The sequence below is a fragment of the Sphaeramia orbicularis genome, chromosome 13 (assembly GCF_902148855.1).
Source record: "Sphaeramia orbicularis chromosome 13, fSphaOr1.1, whole genome shotgun sequence".
NCBI lineage: Eukaryota > Metazoa > Chordata > Actinopteri > Kurtiformes > Apogonidae > Sphaeramia > Sphaeramia orbicularis.
In genome coordinates, this window is record NC_043969.1 from 52,693,347 (window position 1) to 52,704,798 (window position 11,452).

At 40.2% G+C, this 11,452-nt stretch overlaps 2 protein-coding genes across 3 annotated transcripts in view; both read left to right on the forward strand.

Moving 5' to 3' along the window:
- LOC115431255 (uncharacterized) overlaps positions 1 to 11,452 on the forward strand; it is a 202,326-nt gene that overhangs the window by 151,691 nt on the left and 39,183 nt on the right. The gene's annotated exons all lie outside the window — the stretch shown is intronic.
- Positions 1,522 to 7,252, forward strand: LOC115431267 (E3 ubiquitin-protein ligase TRIM39-like). Of its 2 annotated transcripts, XM_030151525.1 has the most exons (3): positions 1,522 to 1,685; positions 2,613 to 2,627; positions 4,678 to 7,252. In XM_030151525.1, the coding sequence occupies exon 3, from the start codon at positions 4,680 to 4,682 to the stop codon at positions 6,321 to 6,323; it is 1,644 nt and encodes a 547-aa protein (XP_030007385.1). In that variant the 5' UTR covers positions 1,522 to 1,685; positions 2,613 to 2,627; positions 4,678 to 4,679; the 3' UTR covers positions 6,324 to 7,252. The 2 variants fall into 2 exon arrangements, with proteins under 2 accessions (XP_030007385.1, XP_030007384.1); XM_030151524.1 differs by lacking the exon at positions 2,613 to 2,627.

Below are 11,452 nucleotides of genomic sequence, written 5' to 3' on the forward strand. Positions count from 1 at the left end.
CTGTTCACGATGATTCAGGCAACAATTCTGTGTCATTGTTTACCGTCTCTCTGTAATGTTGGATCCTGACAGTGAACAGGGTTTCCCGCAGAAAACTGTCTTCTGTGAAGCAGCAGATGAGCGTCAAAACAAAACACACTCAAAGCACGTCACTGATATGAGTACATGTTGATTAAATGTTGAATGAAGTGAAGTAAAGGCTTTAGTGGAGGCTGTGTTTGTTTGAGGTGAGGATGCCCTCAAACACAGACAGAACTCTGTCCATACACAGTTTGTGTCCATTGTCTATACACACAACACCTACTGCACCTATCGTCTGTTCATCCAAGAAGACAGATCCCACCTTTGTGGATTTTCTTTCCTATTAAGATGATTTTTGTGGAATTTTGCATCACTTAAACCCAGTGTCTGAGGACGCAGGATGTTGTATTTTATACAGACTGTCAGTTTGAGGTGAAAATCTGTTTTATGATCAAACTGAACAGAATCCATAAAACTCTGATTTCATGTTCATCTTATTTTACTGTTGTTTAAAACAGTCCCCATCCAAAACACTCATATATACACAAATATATCCTGCTGTTTTTCTTCTTGCTCTGCTTATTTATGGTTATTATTCGGTCCTATCTGCCCAATAAAATGTTCTACATGCATCCTACAAGATATGTCATATTAATCTATAATAAGTAACTGGATTTATAAAAGACACTGGCTCTCTGGGATAATGCTAATGGACTCAAAGTGCTGGTGTTGGTTTGTTTTCTGTTTGCTTTCACGGTTTGTAGCCTGGCAGAGGCTAAATGAGACCTTATTGATGATCCTCATCAAAGCAGAGGCGCTGCTGCCAACCAGGTCTGCTGTAAAGGAGGCTTGTAGGTTAGTGGGCGGAGTGTCTCCAGTAGCCGTGGGTTTCAGGGCTAACCAGATAGAAACCCAACTGGAGCATTCTTTAAATATTGGCATGGTGACAACATACTGTACATAGTTTTCCAACAGGCTGTAGGCAGTAGGCCACCAAACAGGACAAGCAACTGTGAATAGTCTGCAGAGTGTTCCTGAGAGGAAACCAAACAGATGAGAATCACCTTCATTCAACTGAGAAGTGACAGTCATTTTACTGTGGTCTGGAGCAAAACGGGATATAGAAATAAACACGAAAGTGTGTGTGAGAGAGAGGGAGAGATACAATGTGTGTGTGTGTGTGTTTGTGTATGACTGTGTGTGTGTGTGTGTGTGTGTGTGTGTGTGTGTGTGTGTGTGTGTGTGTGTGTGTGTGTGTGTGATGACAGTCACGGAAAACCGGTTCAGTACCAGACGTGTTCATTCATGTGAATCGTCCACTAATAAATGGGTTCAGTTCATGTTTTAGAACCTAAAGCGCAGGTTCAACAGCTGACTGGACAGATAATGCTCTGACTGCTGTTTCTAAACATCCACACATGTATTTACAGAACCAGAACCCTTCTACATGTCGTCTGTCATAAAACAACACACACTTGGATTTTATCCAAACATCAACTAGGAAACAGATCAGAGGCGGAGCCACATTCAACAGAACACACACAGATCATTTCCCAGAAATGACAGTATCAGTTCTTCTCAGTGTGATCAGAGCTGCAGACGTGTGTGTGGAACCGTCCTACAAACCTGAAACAACTTCATCAGATCTGGTTCAAGTTTCATCGGTGAGTTGAACTGAGCTGATCTTCAACACCACACTTTAACTCCAAATACACACACAGAACTGGATTCATTTGACCCAACTCTGCTGAAATGGTTCCTATCACTGAACCACATGGATAAACCAACAGCATTTACACAGATTCTACATTAGTACAGCGATGAAGATCATTTTGTGTTTTTATTATGCAAGCAAAGGGAATAAAAGGCAAACAAAAAAAAAAAAAACAGGATTTGAAAACAAATATGAAGGTTTCAAAATGTTTAAACTTAACTAGTTGATTGTTCTAAACGTTTTATTTTATTGAAGCTCCAGGGATGAGTCTGGGTTCAGCTCAGTCTCAAAGTTGACATAATTGATTCAGATCACAAATCAGATGGACTGAGAACTCAAAAACAATGAGCCCTGAACATTCGGTGAATTGTACATTTATTTCCCTGTGGGCGGGCTCACATGTACAAATGGGTTGGTCTAAAACTTAGCGTTCTCTAAAAAGGTCAAACAGATGTGGGAACTCAACTCTTAGTAAACTGATGACAACAATAAGTTTACTTCTGATCACCTCTGTTTGACAACAGTACATGTGTGAATGTGTGTGTGTTTAGACGTGTATCTAAAACAGGGCTATTCAGTTCAAAATCACTGGTCCAGTTATTTGAATTTCCTCGCAGTAAAAGGTCTGAACCGAAGTCCAACTTGTCTTTGAGCCTTCCCCTATGTTCACATTTTCAGATAGGTTCAACAATATTTGTCAATTTTCAATGCAGGAAATGTTGAACAGAGTGCACAGCTAGCTCTGTTAGCATCAGTAAAAGTAGTTCAATACATTTAAGGCCTTTATTTCAGATGAAAGAAAACACAAACCTCAGAATAAAAGAGATCAAACAGTGCAAACAGGTGAATAAACTCTTCTTCCCTTTTCCTCAAACAGGTTCATAACAGACAGGTAAGGGTTTGTCTTCTTCTGACTTCCATGTTTGTTGGATAGTGACAGAATTCCCTCCACAGCTCCACCTACTGTTTCAGGTCTGGAACACCCACTTGTACTTGTACTCAGGCCGCGGTACGTGTTTGTGAACCCAACATCTGCAGGAAAGGTGTGAACGTATTCAAGAACAGTACGGACTCGGGTACACCATGTGAAAGCACCCGAAAAAACAACGGTTTTCTGCATCAACTTTCCTAGTTTTGCAGCAGACACGCTGTCATCACTGTCTCTTCTTCTCTGCTCTGGTGCACATGCTGTGCAGAGTAAACAAGCGATTTGATTGGCTCATCTGAGTGAAGCTGTTGTCGTATTAACTGGAGTAGCAACAGCTGCTGTCTACAGCCGCCACTGTCAGAAAAAATACTGTATGAAAATGATCTACTCTACTGAATTTATCAGAGATTGGTCACGGGTCCAGACAGAACCATCACTGGGTCCCGGTCCGGACCGAGGTCCGCCATTTGGTGATGCCTGATCTAACGGAAGAACAGAACATACTTAACTCTTGTGCGGACAGATGGTTCCTATCTTAACAAGCTGAACATACTGATAAAATATTTAAACAAACAGTCAAACATGAATCTGGTCACAAAGAACTAATCACTAACATTATTGAAATAAAACAAATTAAACAAATGAATCCTATGTTAAAACATTAACTACTAATAAAACAATTTATCCTAAGACTTCTATATCTGAATTAAAATATTATTTCATTGTGTTTTCATTTACTTTCATTTTAAATGTGAAACTTCTGCTTCCAGGCCAAAATGTTTAGTCATTTGAAAGGTTTTGTTTGCCAGTCCAGAGGTTTTGCACCTCTAAATCTGTTGCAAATCAAAAACTTTCGCTTGTAAGTTCAACTGAAGGTGATGGGTGGGATCTACAGCAGGAGGGCTGGATTTCTATTGGTAGTTTGCTTCAGATTGACAGTGTGCCTGGTGCTCCCGCCCACTTGAACACAGGGGGAACACGGCGCCCCAGGGCTCCGAGCTGAACTCCAGCTGTGCACCAGAGCAGCTCAAAGCAGAGCCCCCACACCATTTATTAGAAGAAAACACTCTCCATTTTGCATTTTTTCAGTGAAAATCAGGTGTTTTCCCTGTATTTATTTCTTTTTATTTCACTGATCATGTCCTTTAATCATCCTCCTGAGATTCCATTGGAGGGTTATCAGACCAGAAACAGAGAAAACTGCAGAAAAACTCAGCCCCGGGGCTCGGCTCCGAGTCGCACCGTGGCTCCGGTGCACAGTCGGGCAGAACCCCAGATCAGAGCCAGGAGGGATGTGGAGGGGAACCGCCCCAGTTCCCCCCGGGTTCAAGTGGGCGGGAGCACCAGGCACACTGTCAGTCTGAAGCAAACCACCAATAGAAATCCAGCCCTTCTGCTGTAGATCCCACCCATCACCTTCAGTTGAACTTACAAGCGAAAGTTTTTGATTTGCAACAGATTTAGAGGTGCAAAACCTCTGGACTGGCAAACAAAACCTTTCAAATGACTAAACATTTTGGCCTGGAAGCAGAAGTTTCACATTTAAAATAAAAGTAAATGAAAACACAATGAATTTGGTTAAGCTTTAAATTTTTGAAACTTTCATTTTGTTTTCAATTCTTGATTTTTTTTTTTTTTTTTTGTTTGTTTCAAAACTATATTTGTTGTCTTTTTTGTTTTTGCTTTCATAATAAAGACTTAAAATTATCTTCATATCCAGTTCATGTCCTTCAGATGGTCTGGACTTTGGTTCTACGTCTCTCCCTACTTTTGTTTCCACTAACATTTCCTACAGTTACACTTTAATGAATTTCCAGAACATTTCAGTCAAAGTATTGAACTGACGTCATGGATTTGAAACACTACTGTAGAGTCATGTGACTGAGCAGTCACACTTATCTGAAGACTATGAAGGACTTTTATGAGTCTCCTTATTATAAATGATCACATGATGATAAACACTGACGATATAATTCAAATGTTTCAGTGTTGTATCTGTTCTGTTGGTCCATAGATATGGCTGCTGCCGGTCGTGTCCGATCTGAGGATCAGTTCCGGTGTTCCATCTGTCTGGATGTCTTCACTGATCCAGTCACAATACCATGTGGACACAACTTCTGCAAATCCTGCATCTCTGAAAACTGGAGGGTTAATGTTCCATATCGGTGTCCCATGTGTAAAGAGGAATTCTACACAAAACCTCAGCTGAAGATCAACACGTTCATCTCAGAGATGGTGGCTCAGTTCAGACTTGAAGTTCAACATGGACCAAACATCTACAGCTCAGACCAACAAGCTGCCAAACCAGGAGAAGTTCCCTGTGACGTCTGCTCTCAAACCAAACTGAAGGCCCTGAAGTCCTGCCTGGTGTGTCTGACCTCCTACTGTCAGACTCATCTGGAACCTCATCTGACAGTTCCAGCGCTGAAAAGACATCAGCTGATCCACCCTGTGGAGAACCTGGAAGACAGGATGTGTAGGAAACACCACAAACCTCTGGAGCTGTTGTGTAAAACCGACCACACATGTATCTGTCACCACTGCACCTACTCAGACCACAAAGGTCATGATGTTACTCCTTTGAAAGATCAATATGAAGAACAAAAGCCAGAGCTGAAGAAGACAAAGGCTGAAATTAAGCAGATGATCCAGGAGAGACGACTGAAGATCCAGGAGATCCAACGGTCAGTGGAGGTCAGTAAGAACGCTGCAGACAGAGAGAATGCAGAAGGTGTTGAGGTCTTCACTGCTCTGATGGAGTCTGTTCAGAGAGGTCTGGACCAGCTCTTAGAGGAGATCCAAGAAAAGCAGAGGAGCACCGAGAAACAGGCTGAAGACTTCATCAAAGAGCTGGAACAAGAAATCTGTGAGCTGAAGAAGAGAAGCACTGAGGTGGAGCAGCTGTCAGGCTCTGAAGACCACCTCCACTTTGTCCAGAGGTTCACATGTGTCAAAGCTGCTCCATCCATGAAGACCTGGACAAAGGTCAGCGTCCGTCCACCATCATATGAGGGGACTGTGGACAGAGCTGTGTCTGAGCTGGAGAACAAACTCAGAAAAGACATGAAGAAGAAGAAGGAGGCTAAAGCTGACCTGAAGAGAGTCCAACAGTATGAGGTGAATCTGACTCTGGATCCAGATACAGCACATCCTAAACTCATCCTGTCTGATGATGGAAAACAGGTTCACACTGGTGATGAAAGGAGGAACCTTCCAGACAAACCACAGAGATTCACTGATAGTCTTTCCATCTTAGCGAAGCAGAGTTTCTCTTCAGGCAGGTTTTACTTTGAGGTTCAGGTGAAAGGAAAGACTGACTGGGCTTTAGGAGTGGTCAGAAGGTCCATCAACAGGAAAGAAGTGATCCTACCGAGTCCTCAGAGCGGATACTGGACCATCGGTTTGATAAATGGAAGTCAGTACTATGCTTGCGCTGGTCCTTCTGTCCCTCTGTCTGTGAAGTCTGGTCTTCAGAAGGTGGAGGTGTTTGTGGTTTATGAGGAGGGTTTGGTCTCCTTTTATGACGTAGGTTCCTCAGTTCTCATCTACTCCTTCATTGGCTGCTGCTTCAGTGATAAACTCCTCCCATTCTTCGGTCCATGTTCTAATGCTGGAGGTTCAAACTCTGCTCCTCTGATCATCACTCCTGTCAGACACTGAGGAACAAACTCATCAAATGCACAGATTTTCTCAGATTTACTGGAGTCACTAAACTTAGTGATGATGTAAAGTGTTTGAACGTGTATGAATCTGGATCCAAATGCACTGAAATACAAACATTAGTGCTGAGAATAATCCTGGTTTGACACATTCTGATGTCTGTGATTGAATCCAATGATAATGATGGTGTTTGAATGTGAACTGGAATTCAAATGTTGGGATTGGGAATGTGTTTCAATTATGGGATTGATTTTATCCATTTAAATGATAGAAGTGTTCAGGAGAATTCAATATTCAACCAGTGTGTTGACTCGTGAAATATTATTTTAATTTGAATAGTTGAATTCTTCAGTTTAATCCCATATTAGTCAGTAGTAGTTTACGTTTTAAGATCATTCCTTTGTGTCTCTAGATTTTTGTTTCACTGGTTAGCAGTACAGTTCTTACACATGCCCACACAGGATCGTAAACCACAGCAGATCAGATGTAAACATGGTCAGTATAGGGTCAAACATCTGCCTGACCTTACAGTCAGGTAATACCAGTTTATTTGTAGTGACCCAACCCACCTAGTACGAGAGCGGCTCTGCAGAGACATGAAATATGGTGCTTAGATAAGGGGAACTAGGATGTGTATATGTGAACTGTCGTCAAAACAGGTTACATGGAGGAGTCTGAAGGAGCAACGTGAAAGCACTGGAGAAAAGTCAACCCGCTGAATGGAAACACTGATCCAAGGAACCAATGAGAAGATGAGATCAACCAACAGTTCTAGACAACCATAGTCTACTCTAAAAATACTGGGTCTGGAAAAGAAGAGTGAGTCAGACTTTACCAACTGGCAAAGAATATTGTTGTTGTCAGGGAAATAAAGAGACCCAGAGCTCTGTACGACTGTTTAACTGGGACTTTGTAAATAAATGATTAACTGAGACAGCCTGAACTCACTGTTATTCTGTATAAACAAACATGCAGGAGAACACACACACACAGAAGGAAATGAAGAGAAAGTGGGATTCTGCAACAAACACCAACAACAACTAAAAAACATTCATCACAATGACAAAACAAAACCACATACATGTTCTACAGGACCCAGTTCAATGAACAGAACCTCCAAAAAATAGTTTTTATCATACTTTATAAACTCTCAGACATATTTCACAGTTATAGATCAGTGTAATGTCAATCAACTAAAACGCAAACAACTAAACATTAGCAGACACCGAGCAGTGTTTTGCAAATAAATACTCTTTCAATAATTCTTTAAATTTGCATTTGTTATTTTCTTGAATGATTCGTCCCTGCAGAACATTCCATATGACCGTGGCTCTGTCCATCACAGTACTTTTCATGTGATTTGTTTTCACTGTAGTCAGAGTAAATGTACTTTCTGTATCCTGGTGTTCTACAGATGTTCAACAGAACTGAAGGACAGACGTTTATGGAATACTCTTGGCAGTTTACTCATTGATATTTTCCTCATAAAAACAAGTAACAAGGCATTAAATCTGTTCTTTACCTTTAACCAAGCAGGACAGTTCTGCATTTTATCCACATTTGTTCTATATGGACGACCAAGTAAACCTGGTGCTGCCTTATTCTGAAGCGTTTGCAGTTTGTTTCTATATGCTGTGGTCGTGCATGACCAAACCTCTGAGCAGTAATCTGAGTGTGATCAAAGCAGGTTTTTAATGACACTTCCTCTTACATTTGAAGGTCAAGTATCAGAGCATCTCCTTATAGCCCTCAGACTTCTGCCCATTTTATTTAGTACTGTGTCAGTGTGTTTAGACCATGTTCAGTAACTATGGAATATTATTCCCACAAGTTTGGTTTCCTGCACTTGTTCTACAGCAGGGGTGTCAAACATGTGGCCCGGGGGGCAAATGGGGCCCGCCAAAGGTTCCAGTCCGGCCCCTGGGATGAATTTGCAAAGTGCAAAAATTCCACAGTCAAGGCTGTGGAACTCATTTTAGTTCAGGTTCCACATACAGACCAATCTGATCTACAGTCAAATAACGACAGAAGAACCGACAAAAAAAAGAATGACTCCAGATTTTCTTCTCCATTTGATGTGGAAAAAATATTACATTATGTCTATAAATAATGACAGCTTCAAATTTTCGTCTTTGTTTTAGTACAAAAAATAACATTAAATTATGAAAATATTTACATTTATAAACTATCCTGTAACAATGAAATGTGAATAACCTGAACAAATATGAACAACCTGAAATGTCTAAAGTAAAGTGTTGTCTCTTTGTAGATTGGATCATAATGCACATGTATAAATGATAAGTTGAGGCATAATATTGTTAAAACTGCCCTTATTTTTCTTAATAAATTTCAGTTTTTTTCAGGTTATTCACATCTTTTTTGTTTGGATAGTTTATAAAAGTAAGTATTTTCATAATTTAATAGGGTTTTTTTGAACTAAAACAAAGAGAAAAATTGGGAGTTGTCATTATTTATAGGTTATTATGTTTTTATTTGACTGGTCCGGCCCAGTTGAGATCAAATCAGGCTGAATGTGGCCCCTGAAAGAAATTGAGTTTGAGAGCCCTGTTCTACAGCCACATCATTTATGTATAGTTTTAGTTTCGGCTCATTCATTAACATAGTTCTTTTTCTCCCAAACACAATGCTATTTGTTTTAAAAATATTCAGAACTAATTTGTAGTTGGTTATCCATTTCACTACTGTTTGAAGTTCCTGATTTAAAACACTACTAAGTTCAGTCGTTGTGGGTTTTGCTTTGTATATTGTGGAATCATCAGCATACATTGAGATTTTAGCGTCCCTTAGGGTCAGTGGTAGGTCATTAGTAAATACTGAGTATAGCAGTGGACCCAGACTACTTCCCTGTGGGACTCCACACTCAGTGACATTAGGCGCAGATAAATCATTCCATTAAATGAAACCATCTGTTTTCAGTTTTTTCAAATAGCTTTCCGACCATCGAGTTGCAGTCAAACTAAAACCATATTGTACTAATTTCTGTAACAACAAATCATGATCCATGATATCGAAAGCTGCTCTGAAATCTAAAAATACTGCTCCTATTAGGTGTCTGTTGTCATTTTCTTGCTGCCACTCATCGGCCATTTGAGTGACAGCTGTGACAGTTGAGTGCTCTTCCCTATAGGCGTGTTGATAATCGGTGCTCAGATCATTAGATGAAAAATACTGCTGGATTTGTTTGAAAGCCATTTTCTCCATGGTTTGACTCAGTGCAGGCAGCAGGTTTATTGGTCTGCTGTTAGAGCCACAGAATGCTGCAGTTGGATTCTGAGGTAAAGGAAGAATTTTTACCGTTTTCCACATCTGAGGAAAAATGCGTTTCTTTATACTTAAATTAAATATATGACAAACTGGGGTGGAAATCAAGTTTGCTACCAGTCTGAGCAGTTTTATGTCTGTTTTCTTTTCCGACGGGCTTATCCTTACATGCACGTAGTAATTTTTCTACCTCACCGACTGTAACTGCAGTAAAACTAAACTCACACTTTTTGTCTGCCATAATTTGATCTTTAATCAGGGAATTAGATTGTTCATTATCACCTAAACTCATCCCTTAGTTTATTTACTTTATTGATAAAATAATTATTAAGGTAATTTTCAATATCCAGAGGCTTAGTTATAAAACGTCCCTGTGATTCTAGAAATGATGGAGTAGATTTAGATTTCCTGCCCATTATAATATTTAACGTATTCCACATTTTCTTGCTGTCATACTTTGTTATTATTGCTTGTTGTATTAAAGACACTATTTCAGTATAATATGCACTCAAAAAAAGCAACATGGGTGTCTGTTGTAAAAGCATATGTTGAACATGTCGCTTCTATTATATTAATTCATGTTTAGTGGTTAAACATTTTTAAATCATGTAGTTTTAACATGACATAAAAAACCCTTAGAACTACCAGATTCCTTTATGTCAACATGACCTAATAGGTTTAGGTTGGAACCCCATCTGCAGTACCCCTCCAGACCAGAGGGTGGCATCAGTTTTTAAACTCAACTTAAAAACCTCCTCCGAGGAGTACTCCGAAGTACCACATACTGACTCAGAGGCCCAACCTGTCAGCTATTAACTAAAATAAATGAAAACGGAATAAACAGATTTGGTGTAATTATAACAGTAACTACTATACAATGTTATTTGCATCCCCACACTGCTGCAGAATAACTGACCCTGTTCCACTACTGCAGAGTCTGTAGTTTTGGAGTAAATGTCTGCATTTGTTTTGTACTTTGTCTAAACATTTCAGGTCTGACTCTAACTCTTCCTTTTGTGTGAGAACAGATGGACTTTTCTTTCCTCAGTCAGAGTTTGGTCATATATTTGTGTTTGTCTTGTTTTAGCTGAGGACAGCTGTAGTCACACTAGACCCAAACACCAATACTGAGTTCATATTCATGTGTGTGTCCTGAAACCTGACAGTATTCTGCATATTTACACCAGCAGACCACCACTAGAGGGAGTCCAACACAAACAACAACAGGCCTGAAGTCCAGGAGACTCTCACAGAACCAGCTCATGTGACTCAACACTAATGATGACTGACAGTCATGGAAAACCGGTTCAGTACCAGATGTGTTCATTCATGTGAACCGTCCACTAATAAATGGATCCTGTTCATCCAGGGAAGCTTTTTCCACTGTTTGGTCCAAATGGTCAAACTATGTATGCACTAAAGCTGTTTCCAGGTTCTACAGTGGTATTCGACCGTCTGAACAGGGACACACAGAACACACAAGAAAGAAGTGGGACAAAGAAGGAAATGGACTTATTTACACTGAACGCTGGGAAAACATCTGCAGACTACAGTGGATGACCTCCAGCTCCAACAACTGGAGGGAATTCTGTTGGAAAAATACTGTTAGATTTGTTTGTAACTCCTGTCCAGAGAAAACATGAGGGCAGTGGAGACACCTGTTGGACACTCTGTGGGACAAAGAATGAAAATCACTGTCATATTTTCTGGAGTTGTCCAGTGATCAGACCGTTCTGGGAACAGCTGTGTGAACATTTAAAGAACGTCTTTACTCCAACAGTTCCTAGTAAATGTGAAGCCCTGGTTTGAGGAGATATTTCATATGAGAACTGGACTGAAGGATAAAA

Bases quoted from the DNA above. Each gene is read 5' to 3' on its own strand.
- LOC115431267 (XM_030151525.1), top strand. From the start codon at position 4,680: ATGGCTGCTGCCGGTCGTGTCCGATCTGAGGATCAGTTCCGGTGTTCC.